Genomic DNA, 17361 nt, shown 5'->3' on the forward strand with positions numbered 1-17361 from the left:
TATGGATGACGGATGAGAAGCTGATTCAAAACAATGTAACACTGTAACAGACACACCAATCATGAGAACCCTCTGTCAACAAGCAAGATATTCTACTTCCTTTCTCATCCCTATTTAAATTCTGATATCTAGATCATGAAGATTAGTGATTTAACAATGGAAGGAATGGCACCAAGAACAGCCTCTCTGGAGAATAGAAATGTGGCAGAAATGCAAATGCCAAAGGTAGAATGTGAACTGTAGGCAACACTTGCAGGATTTAGCAGTAAAACATGAGTTCCAAATGTGAATATTCCATTGTTCATGCTCATTTGGAATGTAAATTTAAGTGACCATGGAAGGTTCTTGCTTATATGTATCTCATAGCTATATGAGAGCCATAGTTTATGATAATGTCTACGTCATTCTCTGCTGGACATTTCCCATGGATAATGGGAAAGGAGGGGGTGGGGGGGGGGTGGGGGTACTGTCTTAACATACTTCAGAAAGTCTGTTTTGGTAATAAAATTATAGTTCGCATGTATTTTGTGTCTGCTTTGTACAGTATGCATAAAAACAATTAATTCTAGTGATGATCCATGCCTGTAATCCACCCATTTGATATTACATCACTTTTGTTCACATTTGACACATTTTATTTTCTACTTTTCATTGCTCTATGATTAGTCAATGAGCATTAGCCATTTATGTGATCTACTGAAAGGCTAGTTGTCTATCCTTTTGTGTATATTGAGTTTATTTTGAGAATACTGAACTTCTAATTTTTTCTGCAGGAGAGCTATTTCAGTTTTTCTACAAAACGAAGGAGTTGTGTAACACATTGTTTATAGATTAGGATATGTGTGTTTTTAACAAAATGGTTACCCAGCGTAAATCTGTCATAGGAATGTATTGGGATGCATCAGCTGTGGCCAAGGGATGGTTGCACTCAGATGCCAATTAGTTACTGGCCTCTCAGTCTGCCAATTCAATTGCTTTGAAAGTGGTTGGTCTTCAACCACTACTCTCATTCAGATCAGGTACCTCCCATGTAAGCCAATGGTATCTGATATTGGAGAGCAAGTCTGCCTCTGGGAAGGTTCAGTGAGCATAAAGATTGCTACTGCCCAACGTCATCATTTATCCTAACATAAGAATCTCTCTCCACAATGTCAATGGAAAGTGCAGGATTTGAGGATACAGTACACCAGTACCCAACATTCTTGCCAGAAGGCAGCACAAGGCAGAGGCATGCTATGTAAGAGGAGCAGGTGTTGTTGTTGTTGTTGTTGTTGTTGGAGGCATGGGGGGGGGGGGGGGGGGTCAGGTCATTTCACTAATAACTGCATAGGTTACTAACATATAAGCTAATAATTTGGTTATGATATTATGAGAAACATTATTGAAGATTAATTTTGAGATATGGGTGAGCTTTACGAGACATTGGCACTTAGTGAAGAAAGGAGTCTGAAGTTAGAATCATTTCATTTTCATTTCATTTATTTGGTCTATTTTGATTCATTATTTACTTAATTAGTATACTGAATACAGGGCAAGAGTTGGGAATGGTTCAGAAGGGCATGTACTGTAATGTTGTGAGGTATATGATGGAGTAGTCAGTCATTTGATAAATAACTGAAGAGAAATAATTGCTGAAGTGACTCCAAAGACAAAGTTTTGCATCTGAAACTGTATATCAAGTTTTAGAGTACCCCTTGTGGATCTTGTTGTGGGCTGACAAGGACCAACATTCAATTACAGCTTGCTGTGAAGTTTGTGTCATTTTGAATATGGACAGGAAATTCAGAAGAAGCGTAGACCAAAACTGACAAAAAAGTCAGATACTTTTTGTCAGTAACCCTACTTCATATTGTTCCTTGTAGAGGAAGCTGAAATATTGGCTAGGGTGGTGGAGGTTTTATTGAGATAGTATTTGTCTAATCAAATTAACTTTCCAGGACTTTTAATGTGTCTTAAATTGTTATCACTAATGGACACTTATTCATTTGCTTTTGTGTGGGTTTGTGTCTTTACTCTGTAAAGTTGGTGTTGATATTTTTCAGTCCAGAGATCAGAGATTAGTGACTGCAATCACTGGATGGGTAATTCAAAACTGTGAAGTAGTTTATGAAATCTGACTCAGTGTTTGAATCTGGATCTGGAATTGAATGGCAGTATTCAAGTAATTACAATCTCAACAAGTAATTTAGAAGGAGATGAATATGCCACCTCATAAGTCATACCAGGGTTAGATTCAGATGGAAAGGAATGTTGATACATGTCTTCTTTCCAGTTATGCCGCACATCATAACTGAACAAGATTTATCAAAGTTAGGTGACTCATTAAAATTCTGGTGCTGAGATAACCTAACAGCAACAGAAAAAAGAGGAATAATAACAATAATACACAATCTTTATTCTTAGTTAAACAATTCATTCATAAGCTGGTCTGCTGTGCATCTGACTGGTGATAATGTATTTCTAACTTCTTATAATGTAAAGATGTGAGGACAGACAATTGAAACATTTGATCAACTGAATTCTGTTTTGATGTTATACTTGTGAAGATGTACTAGTGATTATCTACAGAAAATTACTGTTGCCATTGTTTTAATTATGGTTACATTTTAGCTTCTGCAAGGAACAGGAAGCATACATAGAATTCATAATCAAAGAAGAAACATTTTTGATTGATGTACTCCTATAACAATTGTTTTATTTAAAAGTAATATCATGTCTATGCGAAAATGACCATTTACCCTGACAAATGGAGTTACATGTTCTATTGCTACTAAAACACTTGGGAAAGAAATAAAACTAATTTGTCCAACAAATTAATTCATAATATTAAGGTAATGCTTTCATTACCTTAATGTTATGAATTAATTATTTTATGTTTCATCATATAAAACAGTAACTACCAACTAAAGTTTCAGTATATCTGAACATCTTGTAATATCAATGATTGTCAATTTTGTTACTGTAAAAAATGAGTATCAGTAAAAATTTAATGTATAAAAATACTTTATATTTATATGTAAAACATTTTAATCTATTTCTGTTAAAAATAAATTTAATCTACATGCATGTACAGGGTAGACACACAGCCTGTTGCAAAGCTAGATCACTGAAGGTTTTCTGCTACACAGTAAAACCATATGTGTAGGAAACTAATGACAGTTTTTACAGGATAGTCTCATGAAGTCAACAGCACTTATGTCTACTTAAACATTCCTGTTTGTTTTAAACATGGTATAGTTATGTTATCATCTCATCATTATGTGTCAGCCCATAGAAAATTTCTGTATCACATTCTACATGTAATTCAAGAAATTATTAACAAGATTAGTAGAAATACAGTACAAGAAACTGCAAGTAGTTCAAGCCCATGCAAATCTTTCTCGTAACATGGGCTATTAAACACCATGAGGAAATATACATCCACTTCTGCTGGTGATGGGGAGAAAAAGGGAGTATGCACAATCACTGTAAGTTTGAAGCTATATTTTTCTTCTTATTGATGCCGAGTCATTATCAGTTGCAAATGAGACTGCATGAAATTGTAGGTCGAAGTATGTCGTCATGTACTGTGCTGCTATATATTATTTACAGTTTCAACTAGACAGCGTTGTCTATCAGATTAAGACAAATGTCGTTTCTTGAAAAGGTTTGGGCACAGATAAATAACTCTACAACACAAATAAATATCTCAACAAATGCTGAAGAAAAATTGTAAAGTCTTCAAAATTTTTGCTATCAAGTCAAGGATAAATTATGAACAGGCATCAGACCTTCTTATGATGTGAAAAAAACAACTGTTCATCAATTTTATTTGTACTAAATTATGCTGTAACCAGAGCACATACTTGAGGAAATAGTAGTTTGTATTTTCAAAATTTATAAGTTAACTTCAGAAAATATTCAATTGATTCAATGAGTCATATTAACTTCATCACACTATCTCACTGAGAGAATACTAACAAAAAGTGTGGGCACTGCAGTGTAATCACCATATAGTAGTAGTTCATGAGTACATTTTCATTATAGTTTGTAGAACTTAGTATCCACATCACATGCTTTACAGTTAAGATTAAACTGCTCCTGCCTTACTTCCCAATGGTCTGTCATGTTTATAGATGTTTCAGTTAATGTGCCTCTAGTAACACTGAACAAATGAAGGGGGAACATAATATCCAGGAACAGTGCACTTTGTTTCTGCTTTACAAAACCACACAAAATTGTTTTGGCATCTATGGTCTTATTTAGAATTTTTTTTTAGTATAATAACATCCATGTTTATAGTCTGCTTAGTCCTGGTAGAGCATTTACAAACATAATAACAATAGCCATTATTACTTCCATTATGTAACACTGGAAGTCCATTAAGAAGTCACATTCATGACACAAAAACATTGGTGACATTTCTTGAACTGCACTTCTCTACCAAATAGGCCTAGCAAAGGTTCACAAGATGTGGCATCTAGGATAGAATGCCCTCACTCAAAATTATCTCTCTTACATCTGTACACGTAATTTATAAACAGAAACTTTTCAATGTCTCACATATTAACATTGTTTAATTGCCACAATACTGTAAAAACAGTCTGATTGGACCAAAATTTTCCATCCTACATAAAATTAATTCAGTTCAAATGTTGCAGATCAATTAAATTTAAGAAAATATTTGTTTTATTACACAACTGTAAAATCATGTCGACATTTTTTTCTTCCACGTTACCAACAGGTCAGTTTCAAAATTGACTAATTCACTAATGAGAAACAATGAATTATGTTATTAATGTTTCATTGTGGACACAATTCAACACTGAGCAAGAATTTAACTAAGGTAGAAACGTACCATAGTTTCTAGATGCTCCTTTGATGTCTGCGTCATTATTTCTTTGTAGTCACTTGAGAACTCGTCACGGTACAAAATATAATAATAGTCAATGGTGTTGTAGAATTCTGTAGGCCTTTCCCACTGTAGGTATATTGTGTCATGTGAATGGCAGGTTACATTCAAAATTTGAGGAGCACTTGGCCCTTTCACATCTGTTTTGTGGTATATTGCTGCAGATGGTTGTCCTTCGTATTTCCCAGTAAACGCTTTCAGCCATATCTTGTAATCTGTGAACGGCTCTGCAACAAAAAAAAAAGTGTCACCCGAGTACACCACTAGCTAAGGAAAATCACATTATATGTTTTCCACTGCACCGATGTTTCTAAGTTGGAAATATTGTAAGAGAGTGATTACTGATCTTCAGCATGATGTTACTACCATTTTATTGACAATTTGTACAATTGTAGCTTCCATAAGTGCTTTATTCTGCGTATGCTTCCTAGGTTTCAAATGTGTCTGTTGATGTTGCAGTTACTACTAAACATATGGCAACTGCCTTTCATTGTGGCACTCGTGGACTTTGAGTCAAAAATTTGTCTTCTGCTGCCACATTTATGAAAAAAAAAAAAAAAAAACAATCTGCTGTACGTACTTCTGTGGATGTGTCCACTGCAATTAACATACTTTGGCCTACATTTAGGTTACTTCTGTGCTACTACTCCATGCCTGCCTCAATGCTTCAGATCTTCTCAGATTTATTCTTCACAAAACTATGTTTTATGGACTTTTATGAGAAAGTTTCAAGGCGTACATTTGAATCAGGAATATATTTAAAGTTTCCTGTTGTTATGTTACCAGTATTAGATAATAGTGATTTGTGTATTATTACTGGTGACAAGTACAAATGCTGGAATATCTGAGTTAAGACACAATCCCCGACATAAACAAATTCAGATTGACTTTGATACATCGTAGCTTTGTAAATCTTTACGTATCAGTATTTAAAATTAGATTTGTACTTGTAAAGCCACAGCAACATCCATAACAAATGGCACATAACAGCAGCACAATCCACCTTCTTATCGATAAATGAATCACAGACCAAAAGTTTTGTTGGCGACCTCTACAGGAAAGGTATACTTTCCTAACACTCTACCAGTGAGCCACAGTCTGCAGCTTTCCTTTATTTCGATTGTGTTGCTATGATAGTAGATGCAAATATTTGACAGCTTTAAAACCACCAGAAGCGTGTGACTCATACACTGTAAGAAGTTATCATTTAATCTCATTCAATCACGAGCTCAAGTGTGGTCACGCAGTGTTGAAGAGGTGTTCAGGAGAACTGGGTCTTCCTGGGGTGCTGGTTGATTGTTGATTGTTTTATTTCCAAGAAATGTAGCACGCAGAGACACGCATTGTTATTGAGTCGCGCAAATTTCAGTTATATCGACAGACTGGATGGACTGCTAGTGTTCTATTGTTTCGTTAAACGCTACAGGCTGAAGGAGCAATGGAGCTACAACTTGAATGGGAGTACTTCCGTGCGACGATGTTTAGGATTGAATGCAACACTATTTGGAATGACTTCAGCAGGCTCTTGGTGACTCTTGAGTTCCAATCAGCAGCAGTATGTAAGATCTTGCATGATAATTTCCGGTTTAAAAAACTCTGCAGTCGTTGGATATAGCGCAGTCTGGCGCCTAAGCAGGCAAACTCAGCGCGTTGAATGCCGCCAGCAAATGACAGAACAATTAGATTCCGGACTATTAAAAGCAGTATTTATCATCACAATTGGTGATGAAAGATAGCTGTACCAATTTGGACCTGAAACGGTGCTACTCCCGTATGTTTCAGATTTCCTAAAAGGAGCCCACCCAGATAAAGTGAATTAGTATGCGGTGTGTGAGGAAAAGAATGCTGGGCGCATTCGTTTCGGCAAGTGATCACATCGTTACCAGTGCGCGGATGAACGCAAGACAGTAACTTCAAGTACGTACATTGGTATTTGCTTGGCCACGCCCTTGTAATGCGTCACGGAGAAACGTCCAAAATCATTTTTCTGCGTCATCCTGCTCCATGAAAACACCGCACCAACTGTGAGAATTCAGTTTCTCCCGGCGTATAAAATGTTCGAATAACTTACGGGAATGAAGCCAGGTGATATCGTCGACAACCGCTGATATTTTGACTGGCGCAGACCCTGTCATTTTCAATCCAAAACTGTAAGAAAGCAAGCACTGTGCACGGGAATTTAAAACCTCGGTTTGCAGAGCAATTCCAGAAGATAGCACAATGGCGAAGTGTGAACGTTTCCGTGGCTTCGAGTTAAATACTATATCTCGACATTTTATGACGAATTTCACAAAGAAAAAGCTTCTGACGATGAAGATTTAGACTGTTTTCAAACTATCTCGTGATGCTGCACAGGAGATAGGAGGGAGGCATGTCGTGTTGACTAGGGCACGTCCACACAAAGGTAATATAGCAGCAGCTGAGAGAGCTGTTTTACATTCACTTAAGAGTTGATCCGGATGTTGTTGTTCTATCATTGGGCACGGGCATGCTATGGTTGTTTTGGCCAAGCAAGATTATGTTCAAATGATGCAGTGTTTGTTATCTGATTCAGGATATGGCAGTATCGGTGCTGACCCCACAAAAAGTGTTGAGAGAAAAACAGCCTCCTGAAGGAAAGTTCCTTGTCGTAAGAGCCTTAATTCTTATTGTGCTCTTCCCCTTAGGTTATATGGCCTTTCAAAGACCCAAAAGGAAGGGGCTCCTCTTAGGCCGATATCACGTAGCAAGACGGTAGTAGGTCGGTGTGAGCACCACACTAACAAGGGAACCTCCCCATCGCACCCCCCACAGATTTAGTTATAAGTTGGCACAGTGGATAGGCCTTGAAAAACTGAACACAGATTAATCGAGAAAACAGGAAGAAGTTGTGTGGAACTATAAAAAAATAAGCAAAATATACAATCTGAGTAGTAGATTAGCAACATCAAGAATAATCTGAGGTCAGGAGCGCCGTGGTCCCGTGGTTAGCGTGAGCACCTGCGGAACGAGAGGTCCTTGGTTCAATTCTTCCCTCATGTGAAAATTTTTATTTCTTTATTTTCGCAAAGTTATGATCTGTCCGTTCGTTCATTGACGTCTCTGTTCACTGTAATAAGTTTAGTGTCTGTGTTTTGCGACCGCACCGCAAAACCGTGCGATTAGTAGACGAAAGGACGTGCCTCTCCAATGGGAACCGAAAACATTTGATCGCAAGGTCATAGGTCAACCGATTCCCCAGGAAAACACGTCGCCGGCCGGAGTGGCCGAGCGGTTCTGGGCGCTACAGTCTGGAACCGCGCGACCGCTACGGTCGCAGGTTCGAATCCTGCCTCGGGCATGGATGTGTGTGATGTCTTTAGGTTAGTTAGGTTTAAGTAGTGCTAAGTTCTAGGGGACTTATGACCACAGCAGTTGAGTCCCGTAGTGCTCAGAGCCATTTTTTGAAAACACGTCTGATATATTCTATACGACACTGGTGACGGCATGTGCTTCACATGACAGGAATAAGATGTCGACCCACCTAACTTGTACACTTGGCGAATGGGTAAAATGATTCTTCTACCTTGCCCGATTTAGGTTTTCTTGTGGATGTGATAATCACTCCCAAAAAAGTGATGAAAACATAAGAGTTTGTCACATAAACTGCAACAAATGAATGGAACAGTTTCACAGTCGCACAGTTGTGCCTGTGCTCTGTCAAAACATATGTTTTTAACGTTTTCAAATTTATCAATGTGTAGACCGTCAAATCCTGCATATGTCCAAGCAAATCTGAACATGTCCTGGAATTTTGGAGAGCGAAGTTAATTATGTGTGAGTGCCTGAACTTTGATAATTGTCTGAAAACAAAAAAATTAAACTTTTCACTCGAGGGTATACTTGAACCAAGGACCTCTCGTTCCGCAGGTGCTCACGCTAACCACGGGACCACAGCGCTCCTGAGCTCACACTATCCTTTATGTTACCTATCCTGCGAATGGACTACTCAGTTTGTATACTTTGCTTATTTTTTTCATAGCTCCACACAACTTCTTCCTGTTTTCTCGATTGATCTGTGTTCAGTTTTTCAAGGCCTATCCACTGTGCCAACGTATAACTAAATCTGAGGAGGGTGTGATGGGGAGGTTCCCTTGTAAGAACTTTGCGGATTTCTTACGACGATTTGAGGGAATACGGTTGAATGACTCTGACATTCTCTCCTCAATCGCGTTCCTTTGACTGGCTCGTTACGGTTAATTGGGGTTAGGTTTGGTACTGAATTAAAAAATCTGTTTCGACATGTGTTGGCTTCCACTTACTTTTCATTCAGTGACTAGTACTATGAGCAGACGATGGGAAGCCCGTTGTCACGTATTATTGGCTACTTGTTTATTGAAGATTTTCAGGAATGTGCCATAAAGTCGGCGGCTTTGAAACCTGCGTGTTTTTCAGATATTTAGACGATACTTTTGTTGTAGTGAGAATTTTTTCGGCTTCTCAGAAGACCTAATTTCAATCCACCCTAATATTCGTTTAATGATGGAAGTGGAAAAGAATGGCTGCCGTCCCTTCCTTGAAGCACTGGTCAGGAGGAAGTTTGATGGTACGTTGGGATCTGCCGTTTATGGGAAGCCTTCTCACAGTGACTTGAATCTGTAGGCTGTTAGCAGCATCGGGCTCAGCATCAAGGGGTACTTCGCACCTTGGTATACAGGGCCCACGTCATTTCAGACCTGAGGGTTTGTTAGCTGAGTTAGCCCTTCCTAAGGTAACCCTACACTGGAATGGTTATGGTGAAAGACAGTTCAGACGTGCATTACCCTATAGACCAACCGTGCATCAGGTGAGTGATGGTAATACCGAGGCGGCACCAAAGTCCCCACACTGGGGGTATTTCCAACAGGATTGGTTGTATTTTGCGGAAATATTATGCAAAATGTGTCTTCCGACCACCATCTAAGATTAGGATTCTTTTAGGTTCCGTAAAGGATGATCTTGGTTTGTGTAAGGCGGGTAGCTACCGTATTTCTTGCAGTTGTGGCATGTCATATACTGGTCAGATTATCAAGACTATGGAGGACCGGTGTACTGAGCATATGCGTCACACATGCTTACAACAGCCGAGCAAATCTGCGATTGAAGATTATCATCTTGACACCGGTCATCGTATGGAATATGACAATACGTAGATCTGGCAAGCACTTCCAGCTACTGAGATAACGTTATTAAGGAAACAGTTGAAATTAAATTACCAAGTAACCTTATAAATAGATCTGGCGATTTTTGTTTAAATTCTGCGTGAAAGCCTGCTCTCCCCCTCGTCCAGTAACAAAGGGACACAGTTAATGCTACGTCATCCGCTGGTTATTAATTTTCGCTATCGATAACTTCTGACGTTGGTCATCTTTGGTAGTGTGCTGGCGCTAGTGTCTGCAGTGTGTGTGTGAAGCATTTACCTCCGTTTCGAGTAACTGCAAAATGCATAGGTTATGGAGAGTACTTCGAAATGATGAAAGTGTTAAGTTTCTAAAAATGATAATTAAGCTAAAAAATAAAGCCGTCTTCAACCTGAAGGTTGTTTGAACACCATAGTGCTTTACAATGAGGTGATAAAAGTCATGAGATACTTCCCAATACGATGTCGGACCTCCTTGTGCCCGACATACTGCAGGAAGTCGACTTGGCATGGAATCAACAAGCCGTTGGACGTCCCCTGCAGAAATACTGAGCCATGCTGTCTCTATAGCCGTGCATAACTGCGAAAGAGTTGTCGGTGCACGAACTGACGTCCCGATTATGTCCACAAATGTTTGATGGGATTCATATCGGGCGATCTGGGTGGTCAAATCTTTCGCTCGAATTGTCCAGCATGTTCTTCAAACCAATCGCGAACAATTGTGGCCCGGTGACATGGCGCATTGTCATCCATAACAATTCCAACGCTGACTGGCTGCAAATGGTCTCCAAGTAGCCCAACATAACCATTTCCAGTCAATGATAGGTTCAGTTGGGCCAGAGGACCCAGTACATTGCAGGTAAACACTGTCCACACCATTATGGAGGCAACGCCAGCTTGCACAGTGCCTTGTTTACAACTTGAATCCATGCCTTAGTGGTGTCTGCACCACACTCGAACCCTGCCATCAGCTCTTACCAACTGAAACTGGGACTCATCTGGCCAGGCCACGGTTTTTCAGTCGTCTGGGGTCCAACCGATATGGTCACGAGCCCAGGAGAGGTGCTGCAGGCGATGTCGTGCTGTTTGCAAAGGCACTCGCGTCGGTCGTCTGCTGTCATGACCTATTAACGCCAAACTTCGCCGCATTCTCCTAACGGATACGTTCATCGTACGTCCCACATTAATTTCTACGGTTATTTCAGGCAGTGTTGTTTGTCTGTTAGCACTGACAATTCTACGCAAACGCCACTGTTCTCGGTCGTTAAGTGAAGACCGTCGGCCACTACGTTGTCCTTGGTGAGAGACAATGCCTAAAATTTGGTATTCTCGGCACATTCTTGACACTGTGGATCTCGGAATATTGAGTTTCCTAACGATTTCCTGGCAACGGCCTTTCCGCAGTGGATACACCGGTTCCCGTGAGATCACCGAAGTTAAGCGCTGTCCGGCGTGGTCGGCACTTGGATGGGTGCCCATCCAGGCCGCCATGCGCTGTTGCCATTTTTCGGGGTGCACTCAGCCTCGTGATGCCAATTGAGGAACTACTCGACCGAATAGTAGCGGCTTCGGTCAAGGATACCATCATAACGACCGGGAGAGCGGTGTGCTGACCCCACGCCCCTCCTGTCCGCATCCTCAACTGAGGATGACATGGCGGTCGGATGGTCCCGGTAGGCCACTCGTGGCCTGAAGACGGAGTGCTTTTTAACGATCTCCGAAATGAAATGTCACATATCTCTAGCTTAAACTACCATGCCGCGTTCAGAGTCTGTTAATTCCTGTCGTGCGGGCATAATAATCATGTCGGAAACCTTTTTACTTGAATCATCTGAGTACAAACGACAGCTCTGCCAATGAACTGCTGTTTTATACCTTGTGTACGCCATACTACCGCCATCTCTGTATGTGCATATCGCTATCCCATGACTTTTGTCACCTCAGTGTACCAAGCATGGTCCTAATTGATATGCAGTTGCAGTCCTTCAGCCACTGAAATGACTTACCCAGGCAATTCTATCGGGACCTACAGCCTAACCTCGAGCATTTTTCAAAATAACAAATCATTGTCATAAGTGAAAGAGGCAGTAAGTGAGAGAAAAATCCTATTCTAGAAACGACTGGTTTCGAATTAGCTTTTGGATTTCTAGTTCAGGACCTAACCACTTTTTTACACATACATTTTTAACCACTACTTTTCATTAGTTCCTGTCACTTCATGAGCGTGCCAATTAAGAAAGTAGAACCAAAACTTCGTGTGTCCTCTCGTATTCAGTGGTATCAGTTTTCATCTGACAAAACATTTAAGCATTCGTTAACTCTGGGTATCACTTCTATCCTTGTGACAAATCGGTGAAAGGCACAGACTGTGAGCCCCCCGCAGAACAGCATGCTTCGTGTTCCCGTGAATGTTGCTGTCCGAAGCGAAGTTTCCTTCCTTGGCTTCCCACAACCACTTCTAAAAAAGACCTAGAAAAAGCACGCGTACTGCTTGGTTCAGCATGCAAGTTTTCAGTGTGTCTCACTGAGGGTGTACAGCGGTATTACTTCAACAAGATTAGTATCCACTAACGAGTAATCGAGTCAGAGAAGAATTCTTGTACAGTGTAGCGTAACTTTAAGCCCTGATGATGACGATGGCCTATGGCTCGTCTTAGTACCAACACCATACGAAGCCATATGGTACTGGAGAGCCATACTGATCCTTTACCGCTCAACAGGCTCTCCAACACTCTGTGATATACCGGGTGATCAAAAAGTCAGTATAAATTTGAAAACTGAATAAATCACGGAATAATGGAGATAGAGAGGTACTAATTGACACACATGCTTGGAATGACACGAGGTTTTATTAGAGCCAAAAAAATCAAAAGTTCAAAAAATGTCCGACAGATGGCGCTTCATCTGATCAGAATAGCAATAATTAGCATAACAAAGTCAGATAAAGCAGAGATGATGTTCTTTACAGGAAATGCTCAATATGTCCACCATCATTCCTCAACAATAGCTGTAGTCGAGAAATAATGTTGTGAACAGCACTGTAAAGCATGTCCGGAGTTATGGTGAGGCATTGGCGTCGGATGTTATCTTTCAGTATCCCTAGAGATGTCGGTCGATCACGATATACTTGCGACTTAGGTAACCCCAAAGCCAATAATCGCACGGACTGAGGTCTGGGGACCTGGGAAGCCAAGTATGACGAAAGTGGCGGCTGAACACAGGATCATCACCAAACGACACGCGCAAGAGATCTTTCACGCGTCTAGCAATATTTTTTTTTGTTATAATAAAACCTCATGTCATTCGAAGCATGTGTGTCAATTTTTAACTCTCTATCTACATTATTACGTGGTTTATTAAGTTTTCAAATTTATATTGACTTTTTGATCACCCGGTAGATCAGAGCGGAGTCCAACACGCATACGTCCATCTTCTCAGCAGCTTAGATGTCCGCTATACTATCGTCTACTGCGTAAATGACCCCAGATTATATAATCTCGTGAAGTTTGCAAAATTTGAGATAAAGTGACTTTTGGCACCATGTAGGTGATTGGTTTATCCATGCCCTCTGGAAAAATTCTGGAGTGACAGATGCAAGTGATTTTGCAGCAGTTGCACGCTTCGTTTGCGTCTGAGGAACGAAATAAGGCCTTTTTATCCGAAATAACCGCTTCTCATATAATGAAATCGCCACCGAACTAAGCCGTCCCAAATGACAACAGAAATGCGTAATATGATGCCCTTTCCGAGGCAGCCACTCATACTCGCCTCTGTAACAGACGTCGCCAACGCACGCTTCTTCATCTACAACTGCATACATATTCCGCCAGCCTCCGTGCGGTGCGTGGCGGAGGGTACCCTATACCACTAAAAGTTATTTCCTTTCCTGTTCCAAGCTAAAACTGAGCGAGGGAAAAATGAGAATCTATATGCCTCCATATGAACCCTAATTTCTCGTATCTACGTGGTCCTTACGCGAAATGTATGTCGGCGGCAGCAGAATTGTTCTGCAGTCAACTTGAAAAATCGAGTCTCTAAATTTTCTCAATAGTGTTCCTCGAAAATAACGCCACCTTTCCTCCAGGGATACCCATTTGAGTTCCCGAAGGATCTTCGTAAGATTTGCGCATTGTTCGAACTTTCCGGTAACAAGTCTAGCAGCCCACCTCTGAATGGCTTTGCTGTCTTCCTTTAATCCGACCTGGTACGGATCCCAAATGCTCGAGCAGTACTTACGAATATACCGCACTAGCGTCCTATATGCGGTCTTCTTTACAAATGAACCAGAGTTTCCCAAAATTCTGCCACAGACCAAAGTCGACAATTCGCCTTTCCTACCACAGTCCTCATATGCCGGTTCTATTTCATATCGCTTTGCAACATTAACCTCAGATATTTTTAAGCGAGGTGGCTGTGTCAAGCACGATACTACTAACGTTGTATCTCAAGATTACTCATCCGCATTAACTTACATTTTTTCCAATTTATAGCTAGCTGCCATCCGCCACACCAACTAGAAATTTAGTCTAAATCATCTAGTATCCTCCTAAAGTCACTCAACTTTGACACCTTCCGACACATCACAGCATCATCAGCAAACAGTCGCAACCTGGTGCTCACCCTGTCCGTCAGAAGATTAATGCGCATAGAGAATAACAGAGGTTCTATCACACTTGCCTGGAACACTCATGACGATACCTTTGTCTCTGGTGAACACTCGCCGTCGAGGATAATTTAAGAAGTCTTAGAGCCAGTCATATATGTGGGAAACTATTCCATATGCTCGTATCTTCGTTAACAGTCTGCAGTGGGGCACCATGTCAAATGCCTTCCGGAAATCTAGAAATATGTTACTTGCCTGTTGCCCCTCATCTATAGTTCGCAGTTTATCATGAGAGAAAACGGCAAGCTGAGTTTGGCATGAGCGATGCTTTCTAAAACCGTGCTGGATCGTGAACATAAGCTTCTCGGTCTCAAGGAAATTTATTATGTTTGAACTGAGAATATGTTCAAGGAATCCTCAGCAAACTGATGTTAGGGATATTGGCCTGCAATTTTGCAGATCTGTTCTTCTAACCTTCTTATATACAGGACTCACCATGACGTTTTTCCAGTCGCTTCGGACTTTCGCTGGGCGTGAGATTCGCCATAAATGCAAGCTTATCAAGGGGCCAACGTGCGGTACCGCTCGACTCGGAGGAACCCGGTTCGAATCTGGTGGTGGAAGAAACATTTATCACCAGTAATTGGCGGGATGGAGAGGGCGGAGGGGGGGAGGAGGGGGGGGGGATGAGAGGAGATGGTAGCGTAAGGTTCGCGATCGTTAGTCCGTGACCATAGTATCTCTGGGTCCGTAGCCTGGTGTTGCTTCTGATATTCCCACCAGAAACTACGCCCAAACCAATTTAGGTATACTGCAAACATATATTCCTGCATGACAGAACCTAATCGTGACAACATCGTGACCCATAAGAAAAAAAAGTTTGATTAAAGAGCAACGAAACTATGGAAACAGTTAAAAGCTTTACACAAAATTAAGGAACTACCAGCTTTTGTAATGCTGATCAAACTGGGAGTGAAACATCACACTGCTTTTTGTTATAACATAGTTTGTTTTATTAATTCAAATTTGCATGCGGAAATCTGTAAGCACTGGCGAGAACGTTACCACCTAAGATATTAAAAATCGGAGAGCGCAAAAGCTATTTCAAAGACTCTTACACGAAACAACGTTTCGACAGTGTGATGGTGTCTTCTATAATGGCGAAGAGATGGTTGAGAGTAGTACGGCTGCTCCCATTATGTTCATCCTATACAGCCCTCTGGCCCATCTGTTCCACTTCTACAGATTCACTGCAATTTTCCAGAATCATTTCAACAAATCGAAGTCTGCAAACTAATTCTGTAATGAATCTAAGGCTTTCACTCACCTTACCTAATAAATATTTTCTGTGTTAGTTTCATTTTATATATACTGCGCAACATTATTAATGGGTCACTTTTATTTTAAAACCTCGCAGTTGTCTCCCACTGCGATGCAAAAGTTTGCAGTTTGGCTCAGAGGTGCCTACAACATTCCTGTGCAACGCTGCCAGGGCGTAACACCTTACACCACCCTTGGGCTCTCCGAAGCTTCAAACAGCAACATGTCGACACAAGCAAACAAAGAAGCACAGGCTCAGAAGTTCATGTGAGATGTAACGTGGGATAATGATGTCACATTGGTACCAAATTTCACCACAGTTCTGTCCAACGCTACTGTGGGCTTGTCACACGGTGTGGCGATCACCAGTGCTCTTACTGGCCCAGTAGAAGAGAACTCTGAAAAGGAGGTTGGGTTGCGAAAGGTGGAGTAATTTTGATCTTCCCTTAGGTTTTATGTCTTACTCCTCTCGTGAAAAATCCAAGATATTTTCTCCCCGTTGTGCGTTTCCGGCATTTTGAAAAAACCGCTTCTTCTGTTTCTCTTCAGTAACCCGCTTTCAATGCATTTTGGGCAAAAAGTACCCCATTATCAATTTTAAAGGTCGTTAAACTTCCTGCAAGTTTCATACACAACATGTTGGGAAATTAGGAACAGCTACTGAGATAAGCGGCTGTGAAATCTGCAAAAATATGAAGAAAAATGGTTCAGATGGCTCTACGCACTATGGGACTTAACATCTGAGGTCATCAGTCCCCTAGACTTAGAACTACTTAAACCTAATTAACCTAAGGACGTCACACACATCCATGCCCGAGGCAGGATTCGAACCTGCGACCGTAGCTGCCGCGTGGTTCCGGACTGTAGCGCCTAGAACCGCTCGACCACAGCGGCCGGCAAATACCAAGAAATCGCAGAAAGTTTATGTAAGTGGTTTTGCCTTAATAACTTATTTTAGTGCAGTTTTGGGCACAATACATTACAACCAGTGTTGTAGAATGTTTAATTTCCTTCAAGGTTCATAAAAAATATTTGTAGTTACAGCCTACACAGGCGAGAAATGCTGCGTTAGCAATTTTAGTGAAAAATGGACTCGAAGTTGAAAATAACATCCTCAGTTAAAAATAGTATTCCCGAATGTAATACCATCTTTAATCCATTATGTACGAGATATGTAGATGTGGTTCATGCGATTAATGCAATTTCTAGGGAATGCATTCACACAGGGACAAAATCTATATTTTACTCTGTCTTCGCGCACTTTGCATGTGACGTAGAAATGGGAAAAAGTGAAGTTTATGTAGCGGGTGATGGCTACCTCCTACACAGAGTTCACTGGAAACGAAGCGAATGTTTTTCCTCTATTTTTTTAAAAAAATTGTGACCTACGTACAGCGATATCATGGTCAA

General features: G+C 40.8%; 1 protein-coding gene across 3 annotated transcripts in view; it reads right to left on the reverse strand.

Annotated features, from left to right (window-relative positions):
- Window positions 1–17361, reverse strand: part of LOC126248838 (tyrosine-protein phosphatase 99A-like) — a 482348-nt gene that overhangs the window by 155580 nt on the left and 309407 nt on the right. For 2 of the 3 annotated variants that reach the window (XM_049950255.1, XM_049950254.1), the window contains exon 3: window positions 4838–5118. The exons of the other annotated variant lie outside the window; for it this stretch is intronic. In XM_049950255.1, the coding sequence (XP_049806212.1) occupies window positions 4838–5118 (281 nt within the window). The remainder of the gene's footprint in view (window positions 1–4837; window positions 5119–17361) is intronic. 3 annotated transcript variants of the gene reach the window in all.

Source organism: Schistocerca nitens, chromosome 3 (assembly GCF_023898315.1).
Source record: "Schistocerca nitens isolate TAMUIC-IGC-003100 chromosome 3, iqSchNite1.1, whole genome shotgun sequence".
Lineage (NCBI taxonomy): Eukaryota > Metazoa > Arthropoda > Insecta > Orthoptera > Acrididae > Schistocerca > Schistocerca nitens.